Source organism: Gymnodraco acuticeps, unplaced genomic scaffold, assembly GCF_902827175.1.
Source record: "Gymnodraco acuticeps unplaced genomic scaffold, fGymAcu1.1, whole genome shotgun sequence".
Lineage (NCBI taxonomy): Eukaryota > Metazoa > Chordata > Actinopteri > Perciformes > Bathydraconidae > Gymnodraco > Gymnodraco acuticeps.
Genome location: NW_022990673.1, coordinates 3,972,862 through 3,992,751, shown reverse-complemented (window position 1 = coordinate 3,992,751; position 19,890 = coordinate 3,972,862). Strand labels below are relative to the sequence as shown.

Sequence of the window (19,890 nt, the reverse complement as noted above, 5' to 3'; positions counted from 1 at the left end):
TGACTGAGCCTCCGTACAGTAAGTGATGGCATAACCGCCTTGGTATACAGGGTACAGTGATGCGTAAGTGCTTTACAATTTGTCAAAAATCTCAGTGCACTGTGATACGCAGCATCTAACTTGCTCAGGTAATTGGCAGGTGCATTCATATATAACAAATCACCATAGTCCAGCACAGGTAAAAAGGTCACAGTGACTAGCCTTTTCCTGGCCTCAAGCGAGAAACAGGACTTATTTCTGTAAAAGAAACCTAGCCTAACCCTCAGCTTTTTAAGCAGGTTATTTACATGAAATTTAAAAGTGAGACAGTCATCAAGCCAGATACCCGAGTATTTGTAACAGGTAACCACTTCAAGTTGTATTTCTTGCGTAGTTACAATATCCAAAGCAGTCTCTGGTGTATTTTTAGCTTCACTGAATAAAATACATCCCTTATTGCATACATTTCATATAAAGTAGCATTTCATTTGAAGAAGGGTATGCATAAAAATACATCTTAAATGAAATATACTTCAAGCTTAAATGTCAATAGGTTAGAGTCGCATTTCAGCAAAGCAGAGTTGCAGCTAAGCTGATCTACTGTACGGAGCAGCAATGATTAAAATAACTGATCAGTACTTCGAGGTGGATTAGTGAGAACCAGATGTAGATTAGTCTTTTATGGTTTAGGCAGGCTTACACCTTTAACTACGTATGTTAGTGGAATAGAGTTAGTAGAATCTTTTATACTCAAGTCAATTAATTATTCACTTAGCACATTATCTTCATGTCCAATTATTCCTCTGACACGCTTTATGATGGCAGTGGAAAATGTTCAATTGCATATGGCTACATGGTTTCAGGAGAGCTCTCTGTTACACCTTGTTGGCATCTTATCGGAGCCCTTCTCGCTGTCAGCAGGGAGTGCTCATTTTTAAAGGAGATTTGCATCAAATCCAAGCAGCATTTTCTGTGACACTCTAATTGTACTGATGTCTGCCTCTCCCAAAAGGTCAGAGATGTGATGGGATTACATTTAGAATACTTCAGTGTGATTAACAGGCTGCTAGGGAAATGGAGCCAATCAAAGCCGAAAGTAGCTCCATACTGCACTTTTTTTTACTTCAAAAAGGAAATGTTAGGACTATTTTTGTCACTAAAGATTCTTACTACTTTCCATTTATTACCTAAATATGCCATAAAGTTATTATTGATCAATACAGCTTTAGGATTATAGCTAATGTTACTGCTGGTGCTTTTAACACAAAACCAATTTGTCCAAAATAATGATAACATGGCGCTGTATATTTCCTTGATACAATTGGCGTACATTTTTTCTTTCCAAACAGTTGGGTTATGTCATTGCTTTAAGGGCAACTTGCCTCTTTACTTTTTCATGAATCTCATTTTCCAACTGGCTAATTATTCTTTCTCTTGGATTGTAAGATACATGATATTGTGACTATTTCCACATTTCCTTCAGTCGACTCATGTTGAGCAGTCAAGGTATTTATAGAACTAGAATGTTTCACTCTGGAGGGAAGTGGAGACAATTCCTTTGACTTAATATTCATTATGTACATGATTAATTACTATATAGCCTCAGACTATCAAAAGATAGTCAGGGATATGATATTTTTCATGTATTTAATTAGTGTGCACTTTGAGACCTGTGCCCTTGCAGGCCCAAATGCTGAACTTTTTATTGGAGGAATTTCAATTACATGCTCTCTCTCTCAAATGGAGGGCTAGGACTATAGCAGAAGTCATTAGGGCTTTTTCAATTGGTCTCAGGAGATGCTCAAGGTTTCACAGATGAGAAGAAATCAGTAACACAATCCCGTAGATCAGGGCGCTCCTGCTCCACAGCGGTAAAATTAGGGCGATATATCAGAAAGAGCCATCAACACTTATGTCAACATGGTTTCAAAAGATATATGAGCGTTTTTTCCCTAGTGCTTATATCCTGTTGTTTAATACGTTTGCCTGAGAAACGATGGCAGGCTTATGTCTCATTAGTGTCATGAATTTTATTTTTGATATCATTCTGTTTCATATGCCTAATATAAACCAGGCAGTTGATTCCTGGTCTCATTGGGATCTGTTAGAAAAAGCACTGTAAATTATATTGCTCCTGCATGACATGCTTATGCATGAGCAAGGGGACAGAACCATCAAAGTGACCATATAATATATGGAAAGTGCTGCAGAGTCATGAAATATTGCCTAGAAAAACAAGCAGCATATTATGCGCCCAGCATGAGGTGCACGTTTTAATTCCAAAACAGTAATTCATTTCCATAAAAACAAATACAATATGCTGATTTCCTCATCTGTTATCACACGTGAAGGTCGTTAATAAAGTGGAACGCCCCTTGGGACCCTCACTAAACACAGATATAGACACAAATATGTGTCATTATGGATCTGTAATATAATACACGGCTATAATATTACCAAAAGCAAAAATAATTTTTTTGAATTGGCGCACAGGAGGATTGGGTGAAAATAGAATAGGAAGAAGAGGGAGATGAATTGTTTCTGTGTGTGTGAAAGAAAAAAGAAAAACATAATGTCTTATTCCAATCCTGTTGTTGCGATTTTATGTTTTCTTTATTATTAGAACACAGGAGCTGTTAGTCTTACTTGCTAAATCATTTGTGGTTGAGGTTGTTTTAAATCTGGGACCTAAACAATTCCACACCCCCCATCCGCCTGTTCAATGCTATCTCAACAGTAAGCGACAGTCCGCTGCTCCCCCCCCCCGCCGCTACCTAATATTATTTTAATAACATTGGGACACACAGCGACCCAAAACAAAGGCAAAACCCAAAGCACAATACAATGCAACCAGTAATACATTTTCCAATGATCTGCTGGAAGTGGGCGCACTGGTCCGTGATGAGAAGGAAAATATTATCTCTGGTCCCTGCTAAATCAGCAGAACAGACTTATTGATCTGGCTCCTCACGTTGCCAATAGAATTTTAAGTCCTCTTTGTAGCAGAGAAGGCTTGCTGGGGGTATAGATGTCATTATCATGATTTCAGTACAGCGAAAGGGCGGTCACCTGCAATTCCCCGGGCTTCAGAGCACACCACAGGCTCAATTAGACTGTCTGCTCTCCAGATGTTAAAGGCAGTCTACGAAATTAACTTTTGACATCGCTTCGCATGGCTGCCGAAATGAAGAATAAAATGTATAAACGTGATATCTAATAAAACCTTAGGTGCAACCTTTGGGCAAGAAAGTACCATAAATGACACATATTTTGCTAAACCTAGAGCTGGTTATGATTATTTAAATTAAAACGTGTATTCTTTTTGTTCAAGCTGCTATTTTTGGGTATTTCTGCTCTTTCGGATCGAGAATTACGGAGGCTGCAGTAGAAATCATTAATGAGACCTTTGATGGCATTTTGGGTGCACATTCAAGAGCCTCATCTAGCCGCTCAGCATGTAGAACCATTCAGAGAAGGAGCAAGCTCAAATCAATAAGACGGGACATTTGAGTGAAACACAGACTTTGTTCAAATGCGCCTCATAAAACACAAATTTCAAAAAAAAAAAAAAAATCACATGAGGTCCCCATGAATTGTAGTTAGTTCAATATCTTATTTTATTTATAGTTGTTCAATTGCAAGAAGGTTATGTGTAAACAACACACACCAGGTCTGCTTTGTAGTAAATCACAACTATAAAGGGTGAAGTTACAGAACACACGGATTCAAGATTCAATGAAAAAGTCTGAACAAGAAATGTAATAAAAAAGTTATTGACTTGACAGGTAATATTGCAAAGCCTTTTTGATATTTTCATTGGCCTATATACATTCAGACAAATTACCCTCGTACACACGGACTAGCACAGCGCAAAAAGGATCTCTTAACATTATACACAAAGCAGAGAAGACCTTACAGAAGGCACTGAGTGAATAGTGAGTTACCCTTTTAGCTAACAGACTGAACAGCAGTATTGTTTGTTGGGAAATGTTATTGTTTGAAAGCAAGAGTTAAGAACACATGCTCTTCTCTCATCCTGCATTTACGCATTTATTTTCTTTGAAATAAGGGATTTATTATGTGTTTATGTTGCTCATTTGTGTTTTTTTGTTTTTCAGATGCAACAATCGGACACAGTGCATCGTGATCACTGGTTCAGATGTCTTCCCTGACCCCTGCCCAGGAACCTACAAATACCTGGAGGTCCAGTATGAGTGTGTGCCCTACAGTAAGTCTGACCCTTGTGTCATGAATTGAAACTCTCCCTCCTCCCTTCCCCCACACTCCCATCCTCTCTTTCATTAGTATCACACCATATCCTGTCTCATTTCTTCCTCTTGCCTTGTCCAGACAATCTGCTCTAACACCTTCCAGCACCATTTTTCCTCTATCTCTTCTTCCATCTGTGTCACACCATGAACTTTTCATGAAATATGACCTGTAAAACCCTTTGGTCCTCTTTCTGTACTGCCTTTATTATTGATGTGCTCACCGTGTTTCCAGTCGACCGTGGTATCTTGTTATGAGGTAGCAGAATAGAAGAGGAAGGGTAGAAGAAGACAAGCTGACTCTCAATGATGTTTCATCACTCCAGTCTTGCACGGAGAAGTCTATCAGGCGCTAAACAGCTCACCTTGATGGCTTAATACACATCCGTACAACAGGTGTTGAAATATGTTAACAGATGTTTCATTATGTAACAGAACAGAATGGCTCTACTCGTAAGTCAACAAGGTAATATTTCACCTAAAGAGATAGTGTTAACATCTTTCTGCTCCTTGGAAGCTTAAATATTCATAGCTCCCAAACAATCTTTAGATTGCCCTTTGAATTAAAATTCCCCTTTGTCCTTTAAGCTGCCATGTTCATTTGCAATCTGCGAGGGGAAATCCCCCCATTTAACCTTTACAACCTGATTAATAACAAAGATTAAGATGAATTGCCAGAATCATCAGTTGTACATAAAATAATGAGATTGTGGATCATTGAAGATAGTATTTTGCAGCTGTCCTGTAGATTCAAATGTATTGTGTACTCTGATGACTTTAGATGTGTTTTAGGGCTGTCAAGTTAACGCGTTAATAACGCGTTAACGCAAAAAAAATTAACGCCACTAATTATTTTAACGCGATTAACGCATGTGTATTTGTTTTCCTCGGCCGCCCCGTAGTTTCAGAGCGCATCGAGTTTAAAATACCATCTACAAGCTGATGCTGACAGCCCCGCTCCTGCCGCCCGCTTGTGGCAGACCACACTTCCACGCTCACCGGCAGGCACCGACTGGCTGTTGGGAGGACCGGGAGGGTGTGTGTATGTGTGGCCCGAGCGAGCGAGAGAGAGACCTTACGTGCATTGTTGTTGTTAGCATCTGGTGCTAGCTAGCTGCGCTAATGGATATGGAGCTGTTTAAATGAAAACAGAGGAGCGACATTTCGCCACAACTGCGCCGAGCTCTTGACTTTATGCAGGAAGCCAGACAGTGGGACATTGTACGAAAAGTCAGCACACTCAGCACGGATAGTGCGCAACATGATTGCAGCATCCAGGCAGCTCCCGTTCGAGCATATGCCTTGAGTTGCACATAGCTCCAACGATCCATCACACACACACACACACACACACACACACACACACACACACACACACACACACACACACACACACACACACACACACACACACACACACACACACACACACACCATTTGTATTGTATTAATGAATGAGAGAGGTTCCAGGTTGAATTGAGGCGAATATTTGTAATGTTCAGAGGTTGTTGTGTTTAATATTCATGAGAATATTTGTCATTGTTCAAATGATAATAAACATTAGCATAAAGCATATTTGTCCACTCATATGTTGATAAGAGTATTAAAAACTTGAAAAATATTCCTTTAAGGTACATTTAGAACAGATAAAAAATGTGCGATTAATTTGCGTTTAATCGCGATTAACTATGGACAATCATGCGATTAATCGCGATTAAATATTTTAATCGACTGACAGCCCTAGTTTATACTCTAAAAACACATTTCCCAAATATAGCCCACATTTAAATAATGCAAAGTTAATCTACATACTACATATTTTATATTCAACACATTTCATCTACATTGCTAATTAGCGGTATACCTGTCCAAGGCGTCCCCTCAGTGTTGAATCCGAATGCATTAGCGAGCATCATTACATGGTGAATCTATTACAACTTAAAGGTTAACCTCGTCAAGGCTTTAATGACCTGTAATTAAAAATGGAATAAACAATAATGAGTCGTTGAGTCCACCTTATTGAACAAAGACAAATCCTGTAGGTTTACCCTAAACACCTAACAGCTTGTTTTTTTCCTTCTTGTTTTTTTCCCCTTCACCTCATAGTTAAGTGAAGTATTGATCCTATGTCTTGCTGTGTTACCTCAAACCTCAATAGTAGGATTAGCCTCAAGGTGCACTCTTTTCCGCCCACTGTTATGATTGTCTTTTACCTCCTTCTTGCACCAAGGAAACAGTCAACAACGACGCATTGTGTTGAAAAATAAACTTCTGCCCACGGACTCTCAGTCCTGGCGATGTCTATCAAACGAAAAATCCCAACAGGTCGTCACTTCACTCTCAGCCATTTAAAAATGCATATCTGTAGCCCCATCTTTTTGCTTCTCAAGGTCCATGTCCAACCAGAATAGGACCAAGAACACAGAATGTATCCTATCGCGACTGCCCTGGTAAGTGCTCAGTGTTCTCCCAGTCTGATCCAGTCCACACAGCCCAGCCTTTCCCACTCAGCCCTCATGTAAACTGTGATAGATTGTGATTCATAGGCAATTTCGTGTCATGTTTTTTCCCATCTGGCCAATCCTTTGTCTCCTCTTCCCCCAAAATAAAATCAATATACATTTCAGCGTCAGAGTACTCCAGAGAAAGGAACATTTTAGTGGATTACTGAGCTTTGCTACACCAGAGCTAACCCTTTCTTTAGATGGGAAAGCATAGACCCTTCCTGCAGTTAGAATAGATCCTATGCCAAATTACTAGATTTGTGATTAAAAACATTGCAGTGGTTCAGGAGCTTAGGATCCCCTGGATTTGCTGGGTTACAAGACTTTAGAAGTTGTTTTGCAAGACAACATATTAAATCCCCATTAAGCTGATCAACGACGGGACAGTGTCCTCATTTTGACTCGTAGCCGCTGCCCCTCAAAGTCTATTTGTGCCATGAAATATAACCAGCAGCTTAATAACACAATATGATAAACAGCTGTTTTCCGTCACTGACTGAACATAATGTGCTACTTAATTATTTTTGCTCTATTGTCTCAGCCTATGCATAATTACACAGGCACATTTGGAATTGTTCTCTTCTGTGCAAGTGGCCTTTGCAACAACATTTCCACGTTTCATCCTCTTGGTTTCATAATTTGGTTCTTGTCATGGACTGCCCTCATTAGCAACATTATATTCATGTTCCAGCCAAGGATGTACATTTCGCCTTCACCTGGCACTGAGTCACCCTTTGAATTGGCTTTAGTAATTGCTTGAATCAGGCAACATAAAAGCAGAGACCATTTTTTTATTAAGACTGCTCTGTGCAAGCTTTTTGGAAAAATGCTTGGAAAAAAGTTGCTCTCCCTATTCTCACTTGCAGCCACAGTCCTCTATGCTAACGTTTTCCTTTTTCATCACATTGTAATGCAGGGAAACCCCTCGCTCCATGTGACAGTGCTGGAAGGATTATGAAAATTGAAGTTAAGCTGGAGCAGCATGATCTTTAGGTGTCTTCACTTTTGTGTTCAGATGTTCTCCCTTATTAATTCAGTGTAGCTCGCAAAAGGCGTTAATTTAAATCAAACACGTCAAGTCGGCAGGTGATAGCAGGTTCAAGTGAAGATGTAACATTTGATTATCTACAGTGATTATTACAAGTTAATATAATTTGATTTTTAACAGTTATAGGAAGCAGAAAATCCTTAGAAATGCTGTACTATGTAGTGGAGAAAGTTTAGGGTCTTAGGGTTTAGTTTGGGATGTGTCTCATGTTTGTTTGTTTCAATGTTGCTATATTAAAAGTGACTGACTCTCTTCCCTTCCCCTGTGCAATCTGCAGGAAACCTCCTTGGCGACCTCATTCTCTTCATCCACTGACTGATTTCTGATCACACTGATTGCTATTTTCTATTTCTTACATTTCTACTGACATCATCAGGTCTTCGTGTTTTCCTTTTCCTTCCAGGTTTCCTTCACATCATCTTTTATGTCCTCTTCTTTCCTCCTATGTTTTATTTGGCGTTGGTGACTTCTGAGATCTCAACTGTTGTTAACTTGTTTACCTCCTATTGTGTGTGATCTCTTAGTAAGATGCAACAGACTTGATTTTCTTTCTGCAGAATGACGTGAATTAATTTACGGATCTTTCAGATTCTCTAGTTTCAACTGTCTTTTGAAGCCTAGGTCAGACTCAGCAATTAAAACTGATCCAAACTTTGATATGAATCTACACTAATTAAAGCTGGAGGGTTTCAGCATTCAAAGAAAAGCTAGCTTATGGTTGCTCACATCATCCCAAGCTACAAAAACTGTATTTCAACATTGATCCTTGCAGGCTCGCTGTAGCGGATCCTTTGTGTAGTGAAGCCCCTTGAGACTGAAATCTAAGAAAGACATTAAAAACCAATAGAGTGTAGATCAAGGGCAAGAGACACTGTATTTGGGAAATTAAAAACACTATGAGTACAAAGTTGCTCTGTTTTGAATGAATGCATTTTAAATTAAATGTTATGCATTATGCTTCTGCCGTACCGATTCAGTCATTACATAAATCTCCCTTTTAATTTCAGTTTTATACTTTTAGACTATTCATATAATAATGTAAGTGGAGACAGAAAATGTAAATACCTACATATGTAATGCACAATACAATGTGCCTGAATCAGTTCACATTGTTTTCCTTTTTTTTTTAACTCGAATACCTGTATGTTTATTACATTTTAAGCTTAATTGCCCTGTTTTCTTTTTTTAATAATTCATTTATTTTAACATTAGAGTAAGGAAATCAAATCAACCAGATTTAAAATTTAACAGCGAACAAACTCAACTTTTGCAGATTGGAAAGACAATACTTTTGAGCATTCTTGCAGTCTGACCTAGGCTTTATCTTTTTCTGATTAATTTGAGTACATTTGTTATAAAAAGATTTCTAGAAATATTCCATCTTGTTGTTGATGCATATGGCATTCTTTTCTAATTTGTAATCATCATATGTTTTATAATCAGCCATTAACATCAGATGAATGCTTCTCGGTGCCTTGTTTCAATGAATTTAAACTTGTTGGCTAATTTATTGCAGACTTCTGCCATAGATCGGAGAGCACCAAATAACTAATTAAGTGCAGTCCTGTATTGTGAAATGTAATACACGCTCCGACAGTGAGTGCACATAATGTATTTTGCTCCAGTGACTTACACTGATGACCTGCTTCCTGCATAAAGCCAAAGTTAGTTCATTTATTTGTACGCTTGTGGCTTCAAAATTGTGAAAGAAGTAAAGTTCAATGAGAGTTTCAGGCCAAGACTTTTTAAAGATATTATTCAGATATTGAATGATGAAATGGCACCGTAATTGTAATAAAATCGGCATGTTAGTCAGTAGAAATAAAAAAGTTATCATACTGCTTTAGTTAGCTATATTTCAAAAAAAGTATAAAACAAAAAGACAAATTACACTCTTTCTTCATTATTGAGTGTGTTTGGTGGTGGGTGGATTAAAACAGGCCAGAGTTTAAAAACAAAAACAAAGTCATAACTCAATAAAATGCTGTAATGATTTTCATTTTACAATAGTTTTCACAGGCTGGCTTTAAATCTAAGAAAATCGTTTTCATCACATTATAACTACAACTAAAGGAAGATCATTCTTGTGTGTGAATCACAGAATTGCCTTTCAGTAAAACAATCTTAAGATGTTTTACTTGTAAATGTCAAAAAGTTATGCCAGCACATAAATGCAGGCAGTTGGCAGTGAAAGATAAAATCCACCCACCACTGTGCCATTCATTTATTGTGACAATTGATCATTTTGTACTAATCCTTTTTCTAAGACAGGACCTCCATGTCACCGTTCTCACGTTTTTCCTGCTTTCTCTGAATAGGTCTTCCCGTCTTTGTCCGTGTCTCATAACGTGTTTCTGCATGTGTAATCGTAGCGATGACAGTTAATTCATATTAATCTCTTTTTTTTCCCCTTGCACCCCTTTCATTCTCTCTTCCAACGCTTAAAATAGAAGTGGAGCAAAAAGGTAAATAAAAGACACGATCCAAACCCTAGCTCCTTGTTTTGTGGCATCTGGTTGTAAACTACCTATATTCCCATGGTGGCCCCTACAAACACATCGCAAACGTTATCTTCAGCATCCCCCCCAACTGTAATGTTAACGGCCAGTCTAGTGGAACAATGGAAGCCCTGATATTGGCCATAAAAATAGACAGCACATGAGCTGCCATAAGATGTAAATGGCTGTATTGGCTGCAGTCCACAGGGGCTTTCTCTCCTCATTCTCCCTGGGTGCTTAAGCTACTCAGCAGATTCTCATATTGCCTGGCTTCCAAACCCTTTTCCATAGCATGCCATGGTTACAGTTTTTCTTGGCCCTTTTTTCCAAGCTATTGCTTTCTACTGTCCCTTTTCTCTCAAGGCCCCCTCCTATCTTTTCACGATTCTCCCCATTATTCTCACCTGACCACTTGCTGCTCTTTTCTCTGTTGATTCTTATGCCTCCTATGCCTCAGAGCACCAACCATAACACCTCAAGAGACCCTTACTGAAAGTTTTTTAAATGTTAATGGCTGTGACATTTGCACCACATCGTAATGACAAGCCACTCGGGTATATACCGTAGAATAGGTGGTGTAACCCAGACACGTCTAAGTACACACAAACATTTTGCAGACTGTGTTGACTCCTGCTCTCTCATAACCCGTCTGTTGCCAAGTGACTTTAGTTGGCTGCATTTTTTTTGTTTACAGGACCAATTGTTTCGTTAAGTTTTGTTTCTGTTCTATTTCCCCTCATTTCTGTTCTACTCCCAACAGTTAATGACTATGAGGCCCAGCTTCTTTTTGTTTCTGACTACTTTATATATTTAAACATTATGCTTAATAACTTTCCTATTCCTTTTTTTCTTTCTATGCACAAAACCAAAATCCTTATTCTGCTTGTGAATATTGGCTGTAGCTGTTAGTTGTGTTTTGGCCACTCTTTAATGTTTGTCTGTCCCCACTCTTCATGGACAACCTGTAAAACAAAATGAAGACATTAGAGATTATATTGATATTACATATATTTTTGTGTGGTTTTTATTTTTCACATGTTAACTTGTGTCTGTTTTTTTTATTCTACTCTTCTCCCATTACTAGTTTTTCTTTGTCCTGGGACTCTGAAATCTGTCGGTGATCCTTCCTTTCTATTTGAAGCGGAGCAACAAGCCGGCGCCTGGTGCAGAGATCCGCTGCAAGCTGGCGACAAAATCTACGTTATGCCTTGGACTCCTTATAGGACAGACACTCTCATTGAGTATTCCTCTTTTGATGACTTCCAAAATGCCCGGCAAACCATCACCTACAAGCTGCCCCACCGGGTGGATGGGACCGGATTTGTGATCTACGATGGGGCCGTGTTTTTCAACAAGGAGCGTACCCGCAACATTGTGAAGTTTGACCTGCGGACTCGAATCAAAAGTGGTGAGGCGATCATCAATAATGCCAACTACCACGACACATCGCCCTACAAGTGGGGTGGCAAAACAGACATTGACCTGGCCGTAGATGAGAATGGGCTGTGGGTGATCTACGCCACCGAGCAGAACAACGGCATGATCGTAATCAGCCAGTTGAACCCCTACACGCTGCGATTTGAGGCTACCTGGGACACGACCTATGATAAGCGCTCAGCCTCCAATGCCTTCATGGTTTGTGGAGTACTGTACGTGGTCCGCTCCACTTATGAAGACAACGAAAGTGAAGTCAGCAAGAGCATGATCGATTACGTTTACAACACCAAACAGAACCGTGGGGAATACGTTGATATCCACTTTCCCAACCAGTACCAGTACATTGCAGCTGTGGATTACAATCCGCGAGATAACCAGCTCTATGTGTGGAATAATTTTTACATCCTGAGATACACTCTGGAGTTTGGCCCACCTGATCCAGCACATGGTAAGAACCTAGCCCCCCGATCATTTATTTTTCTGACAAAATTATTAAATTGCATTCCCTGAAATCGTGATTTTAGTTACTGTCAAGGGCGCTTTGATATTCCTTTGGTATTTCCCATTTATGTATGAAGTGCCACAGCTGACACGTTTTTCATTTAGAATCGTATATGTGCTAGATATGTTACGGAAGCTTTGGAGTGTAGGAAAGCATCTCTGGGGGTGAAGTGAGTCAGACTCTGTGGTAAACAACACCTCGCAGCCAGTTACCATATCACAAGGGATCAGTATCTTGGGGATTTGGGGAGGTTTACCATCCGGGCATTCCCTGAGTCTCTGGTGCTAAGGCTCAAGGGACCCCTGCTAGCATATCTCGTGTTTTAAAGAGGGTATGACAGGGAAAGAGATATATACTTTCACCTCTGGAAACATACATGCCCGGACAGGTGCAAAGTCTTGCCTGGGGCAAGGTTAGATCATTCCCCAAGTGCTGCTGAACTCCAAATCTCCATCGGCCATTAAAAAAAGTATTTCACTCTGTCGGCAGAGTGGGAGGATTCAAGGTTCGGTCTAAGAGAGAAAGAGATGGTAGACACAAGGGAGAAGGATCAATCATCCGGGGTCACATCAGCAGTGTATGTTTTTAATTTAGCTGTCAAGAACTGAGGGGATGCTAGCCTAGGCCTGCGATAGTCCATACCCTGAGAATATAATAACAGTAATTATCCTAATCCCCTCTACACCCAGAGTCCTAAGTCCACGTAATGCTCAACGCAGTCAGTGATGAGCCGCTGAGGTCAAGCAACTTTTCCACAGATTATCCCAGAGCTCAATATGTATTAATGTGTTTGCTCGTCCACTTTTGTATTGATAAGACGTGGGCTATGGCTGCTAAATAGGGTTCAGCCAGTGGAGCAGCATCAATCCGGCCAAGACAGGCTTAACTGTGACAAGTAACGTAGTGCAGGTTGGAAAGCGAAATGAATATGCCGAGGGCGCATTGAGAGGTATACTGCAACAATCATCGGGAACAAGATAAAAACATATTTTATTTTATTTCCCCAACTCTGAATAACATATTTGAAGTGTCTCCACTGCCAATAAGACAGATAGTAGCCAGATTTTGTTAATTAAATATTTGCACATCACAGGCACATTGAGAGCAATTGTGGAATATGCTTCAGCCAAAAGGTGTTTGCTTATTTTAGTCATGCCCAAAACATAATGTCACACAGAGCTAATTCAAATGAGCTGTTTCCATGCAGCACCTTGCAGCTGCTGTAAAAGTGGTCATGATATCACCTTTTCTGCTATCTAGTAAAAATATATTGGAGCATGTCTTTACATGCCATCATGTGTTTATATAATAAACGCTAAACTGATTATAAGGCAGTCAAGCTACAACCTCCGCGACATCCTTTATTTTCAGTTTAGCTGTTATGAATTCTTGGAATAAGCAGTGTACATACAGGCTGCATGCTCAATTGATTTATTCATTTGCTGAATGAACACTGATTACCGATAGAGAAATCAGAGGCTTTAACAGGATTCACCCTGAAATAAGAGTCAAATCTAGTTATTGTGTGTGTGTGTGTGTGTGTGTGTGTGTGTGTGTGTGTGTGTGTGTGTGTGTGTGTGTGTGTGTGTGTGTGTGTGTGTGTGTGTGTGTGTGTGTGTGTGTGTGTGTGTGTGTGTGTGTGTGTGTGTGTGTGTGTGTGTGTATTAGGGCTGCTCAATTAATCGTATTTTAATCGCAATTACGATTTTGGCTTGCAACGATTATGAAAACAACATTATTATTATTATTTATATTATTTTTATTTTTATATTTATTTTGTATTGGTTTTTCAGTTGAATTATATTTAAAGTTCAGGGTAATCAACTGTTAAAAACATACTGTTCACATTTTCTTTTCAATAAATTGATGTTTTCAAAGTAAATGGATAATTGTTTTTAATAATCGTGATATCAATTATTGACTCAAATAATCGAGATTATGATTTTTGCCATAATCGAGCAGCCCTAGTGTGTATGTGTGTGTTTATTCAGACAGTCAAGCTCCCAAGCACCCTATGGATTCCCTTCCTGTAGATACTGTTTGGACACATACACTGACTGACATACTGCATATTTGCTTCTTGGAGCTTCTGTACTCACACATCTTTATTTTAACCTCAACAAGGACTCTGTTCTCTCTTCTTGACAAATGAGACGTGTGCCTGCCCGGCGCTTCTAACTAATGTATGTTGAGTTTCAGTCGATGAGCGCAAGGGAGAATGGTCCATGATGATCATCAAGATGTCAATAAACTTGTCCTCCCACATGGCAGATGTTGACACATAAATGATGGCACTTTTTCTCTGGCTGTCACTGGATGCCCTCTCTGTGATATCTTGATGTTCGTTTCAGAGCATGCTTCACTGGGCACTGAAACAAGCTATCAGAATGCTTTTGTAATGTACAAAGTTGAAGGCACATGTTTTGAACAGCAGTAGACTAAAAAAGAAAAGAAAAAAGTCATCTCAAGCACATGTGAAAGCTTAACACATGCAGGAATTTGAGTTTGTACAACAAAGCACGGCTAAGTATTCATGTAGATGCTAGAGCTGTGTTAATTGTTTGACTTTTTTCAAAAGAAAACAAAAGGATCTGCAGGTTTTTCATTTAACACAGTTTTTCAAAGCTTGTACGCTGTCCACCGCAATCATACTCCCTTTTTTCACAAAAGTGCACAAACAACTCTGTCACATGATTCGCTCCGTCATGGTACGCAATCACATCAAAGTGATGTTTAGACCCTGTGTGGCAGACAGCTGGGTTCTTGTCAAGTCCAATAACATTGCTCATGTCGGGGCAAGATCATCTCTTGTAGGATTATGGGGCAGTGGATGGGGTCACATCCAACATGCGGCTCCACTGGAAGTGGACATTAAATGGGTCAGTAAGTCCCACTCTTGGCTTCGACCAGCAGAGCCATAATCCACTCATTTAACCATGGCTCCATGCCTGTTTTTCTTGTTGCATTCAAGACCTCATTAAGTACATATTCCTTTGTCGCATCTTGTAAGTTAGATGATTAAATTGATTTAGATTAGGTATTCCCAGAGAAAACTCATTATGCCTCATTTATGGACCTTTTATTTATGCCAAGCTCTGATATTTGGCCTCAAACCACTGAGTAAGCATCTCAAAATCTGTTTCTTAGCAGAAGTATGCACAAGCAGACTTTATTCACTGCCTCAATGGGGCACAGGTGAGACTCACAAACCTTTTATTTATCCCCAGTTGCAAAATTAGATCCTGAATCACTTCCATATAAAAGCCCCCGGTGCTGCAGTTTACACCCACACAAATCAAGGCCTGCTGTTTAATTGTTGAAATGTCAATACATTTGCATACAATTTCAATCATTGCTGCCCCCTCAAATTTCACATTTGCAAGTGGGGATCATAAGGAAGGGAATGACCCAATTTGTTTGAAATTATAAGGTAGGCCTCACTGACACAACTTGCCAATTAGCCAACAAAACGCTGCATGTGGTCAAAACAATGTAGTTTGTGTGTTGTGAAAGTGCTTTGCAATGCAAAAATGCTCAGCTGTTACAGATGCTTGTGAGTCATGTGCATTAGCAGTCACCCCAGAGAGCCTACCTCTTATAGTCTGATGAATATACGCCTCACTATAAAGCTCCCCTATGATTCATTCCTGTCTTCTGCAGTGCTTACATAGAGGTCAACTTGTGCGTGGCAACATTTAGAGAGACAGCAGAGAAAGTGGGGAGAGAAAGAGAAGGATGGATACTTTAAACGTCAGCATCAAGCTTTCACAGCCAACTGAGGTGCTCAGGTAAAATGGCAGAGACGTCTTGTTCCTACATGCTCAGCAGTGGCGCAGGGATCGGGATGTGTTAAAAACGGCCAGTTTGTTTGCCTTGACAACAACAACCCCCCCCCGCCCCTGCCTCTCCCGAGCCCCCTGTCAGCTGCTCAAGTGGACACAGCGGTTTGATCGGAGACTGTGTTGATGTGGAAAATCACCCTTTTTGTTTTCTGTCCTCCTGTCATATTCTCGTTGTTTCTTTTTCTGCTGCAGCCATTTTATCGTCTCTCTTTTTTGTATTTCTCTATTGGATCAATCTGTTTCTTTCTGTAGCCAGCCCCATTACTTTTTTGGTTCATTTGACTCTTGCTGCCAGTAGTCTCTCACTGTTTTTGTAGTACCCTTCATCCACGAGGATCCGTGAACTGTGCCTTAAATCCAGATATTTGCATTTGTGTGCGTGCATGTCTACACATATATGCCTCTGTTTGGCTTCTCTCCTGAAAACAGGCTAAAGACATCATCATTCCCAAAGAGAGCAGTGCACACTAAATGACAGGATTTGAGTAAATCCTCATCCGTGCCTTCTGGGAAACTGTACACACATAACAGCAGGACAAATACGGCCATCACACACATGAAGATCAGGGATCTCCGACTACCCAGTTTTGTCAGAAATATTTGTTCACCAGAGGAACAGTTTGTATCAGGTTTTAGATTTAACCATAATTAGTATTTGAAACATTTTTTTATGAAGCTTACTGTATTTTAGCTGTGCTTATATACATTTTGGATTGATCCACATTTAGCTGCTGATGTAAACCAGCTTTTTGATTTAGGCTGTTGTTAAAAGCAACTGATCTGTGGTTCTTTCGCACTTGTATTCCTGTTGACTTAAACTCCTGTTGGCTGTTGTCACGATCACACTAGTGTTGACCGACAAAACAATCCCTGCCAGACCAAATCAAACACCTCGCTGTACACAACAATCTGCAGAAAACAGCTTTGTAAAAATCCCCAAAAGGCACATATAGCCTAAAATCTGTGCGTTGTCCATGTTATGGTTTAATTCCATTTGTCCCTTATGCTCTTATAGCACTTAAAGGTGTCCCTAAATCCCCAAATTGTGTCCGTCTTAGTGATAATGTTTTGAACTCGGTAAGCTTGGAATCATTTCTTCTGAGCTGTTAGTGCACTACTGGGAGTGTTGCTTTATTTAAAGGCCTCCTTCTTTACTGCTGGACTACAGGATCTCCCTATATGCCTTGCTTCCATTTGTATTCCTCCAATGAAGGTTTTTTAACCACGGTTTTATGACAGACTGTGACGTTATTCCGTCTACATCATAACCCAATGGTCTCATTCTTGTTTATGATATAAGGGTACATTTAACCTGAGGCGATAAAAAGGGGTGAAATCCCACGATGGGAATTTATAGTCTTGTTCACAACGTCTGATATTTCATTGTGGGATAACACCTAACAACCCAGCGTCTGGTAGCGTTAAAGGCCATCCAGCTCATGATGTCAGGAGGTCACCGGTTTCTTTCACCCGATCTCTGCCGCTCGTCTTAAAACGCAATAGCCGTGCGTTGCAAAACAAGGAGGTACATTTCACCCCTTATCCACAAACACATCTTGTATTCCCAAGCTGATAGTTACCTTTTCTCCTGATGTTAAACTACTGTACACAGTATCCACTGACAGCGTACAATTATGTGGGCAACAAAACCCGGGGTTATGATTTAGAATGTCACTGAGATGTTTTACAGAAAAGAGAGAGGAGGGGTGATTATGCTTACACTGAGCCCTATGTAGCCAAGGGGATCCATAGTCTCTTGTTTGATTACAGTCTGACTGTGGAACAAGACGTATTAAAATAATTATTACTCAGACATCACAATGGTCCCCCATCACTCCCTGACACACGCCTTTAAGGAGATTTATTTCGCACAGGCCTGATTATTGTGTCTGTGTGTTTCTCTAATCTCTGTATATGCAGCGTTACACAGCTGTGAGCGTGCTTATGGAGTGTATCTGTGTGTGTGCGGACACCCCTGAAACAGACATCCTCCTGTGCGCACAGCATTAAATATCAGTCTGCTCGGCACACTTGGAGTTAATGCTTGAAATTTGAGGCACGTACAGTACAGAGAAAGCTGCAAGGAGGAAAAAAAGCAGGCTCTAGTCTGGCAGCTGCTGTGTCTGTTCTCTATACTTTGGTGTCATTCTGTGTTTGAGAGTGTATTTTTTTTTTGAGAGTGTGTACATGTGTTTATAATCGTGCTTTCGCGTGTGTGTGCGTGTGTGTGTGTGTGCGTGTGTGTGTGGGCCTGCCGTTGTCCATAAGAATCAATGTGTTTGTATTGTTTGAAAAAGAAATATTGCAAACAGCCGTAAATAACATAATCCAGCTATTAGGTTGTGTTCCCTAAGACATGGACGTATACTGTACACACAAGGACGTGACACATGGGAAATTATCCGAATTTTCACTCAGCTTTCTTCATATTTACTGCTGATACCCAAGCAATCATTCACCGTGTTCCCCCCCCACAGCTGCAAATGCAGCGCACGGTGAAAGACGTGTAATCCAATTTCCTTTGTGTATTATTGTTATTATTGGTAGATATCAAAATGCATCACAAACGTATTGTAAATCATCACACTATTTCATACTCAAGAACAGCTCCATTTCCATATGAACTCAGAAGGAAGGCTGCACCCAGAGAGGACTGAGTGAAATACATGTTTGTGACTGGGACAGCATTTGCAGAGGAAATCATTTACACTTAGTTTTTTCGCAGTCTGACACCTTATTTCAATTAATTTCCATCCTCTAGATTCATCCTGTTCTGATGGCCTCAAACAGACTGAGGTTAGACTGACTGTATATTCCTCTTCCATTAGGAGGTGATTGCCACCTAGGATCCAGATGTCACACTGTACTAAAGACATGATGATTTTACCTTGGCAAGGTGTGAATCTCCTACAATATGGGAACAAAGAGCTAAACCTCCTTGTTCCACATCATTATATGATTATTCCATGACAGAGTAGGGGATAGAGCAGAGGACAAGTGAGATCTAATAAATCCTTTAACTTTTTACTTGGCAAATTAGCTGAAACAAGTGCTAAATGGGTGTTCACTTACCCCTTTTTTCCCTCCTTCGCAAGATAAGCAGCACCTGGTAATGTGTATGAAACATTACCCTGATGAACAACCATGCGGTGCCTACTGAAAGTGAAGCCATTAAGCATAATATAAAAGACACACATGCTGTCGGTTTTCATTTGTCACCGCGCCATTACTACTGAGTCCTGGTAAAGAGGCTCATCTGGGTACCGTGTGTGTGCATCTTTGTGTGCGTGTGTTCCTTGGTGCTCACGACGTGTATGCATATGCTCTGACAACAGTCGGCAAGCCGAGCTCCTCACCTTTTCCTCTCCTGGATTCCTGTCTCATTGTCTGTCATCAATCCCAGACCTATAACCCCAGCGGTAATAACAGAACCACTGTGATACATTCAAGTGCAACAATGTGTAGGCGTTGAATCATACAAAGAGGTTATGAATATGTCTGTCCAGACTATTGGCAGCTCTTTGGAGAATATCACTCCATGCGCTCACACTGTGTGACAGCTAATTGAAGGTTCCCTTGGGCTTAGTGCAGCAGAGACATAATAATCAAGGATCCTGTCCCGGTTTCCATATAGGCCATATATGGGATTTGCTTCTTCTGTCATAATCAAAGGAGTATTGCAGAGTGAAGGCATTCAGTTGTGTCAGCCATGTGTTGCCACCGTGGAAAATAGAAATATTTAGTTAATGCGTTGAATCCATAGGTTGAATCACAAAAAGTATGGAAAAGGCTGCTGCAGCACTATAGCAACA

General features: G+C 40.2%; 1 protein-coding gene across 27 annotated transcripts in view; it reads left to right on the top strand.

The window, feature by feature from the left end:
- The window catches only part of adgrl2a (adhesion G protein-coupled receptor L2a), a 245,846-nt gene that overhangs the window by 198,639 nt on the left and 27,317 nt on the right, over positions 1-19,890 (top strand). For 21 of the 27 annotated variants that reach the window (XM_034229888.1, XM_034229903.1, XM_034229882.1 and 18 more), the window contains 3 exons: positions 4,098-4,207; positions 10,250-10,264; positions 11,382-12,182. In XM_034229888.1, the coding sequence (XP_034085779.1) occupies positions 4,098-4,207; positions 10,250-10,264; positions 11,382-12,182 (926 nt within the window). Of the gene's footprint in view, positions 1-4,097; positions 4,208-6,637; positions 6,698-10,249; positions 10,265-11,381; positions 12,183-19,890 lie in introns of all 27 variants that reach the window. The other 6 variants (XM_034229901.1, XM_034229902.1, XM_034229900.1 and 3 more) reach the window with 2 other exon arrangements.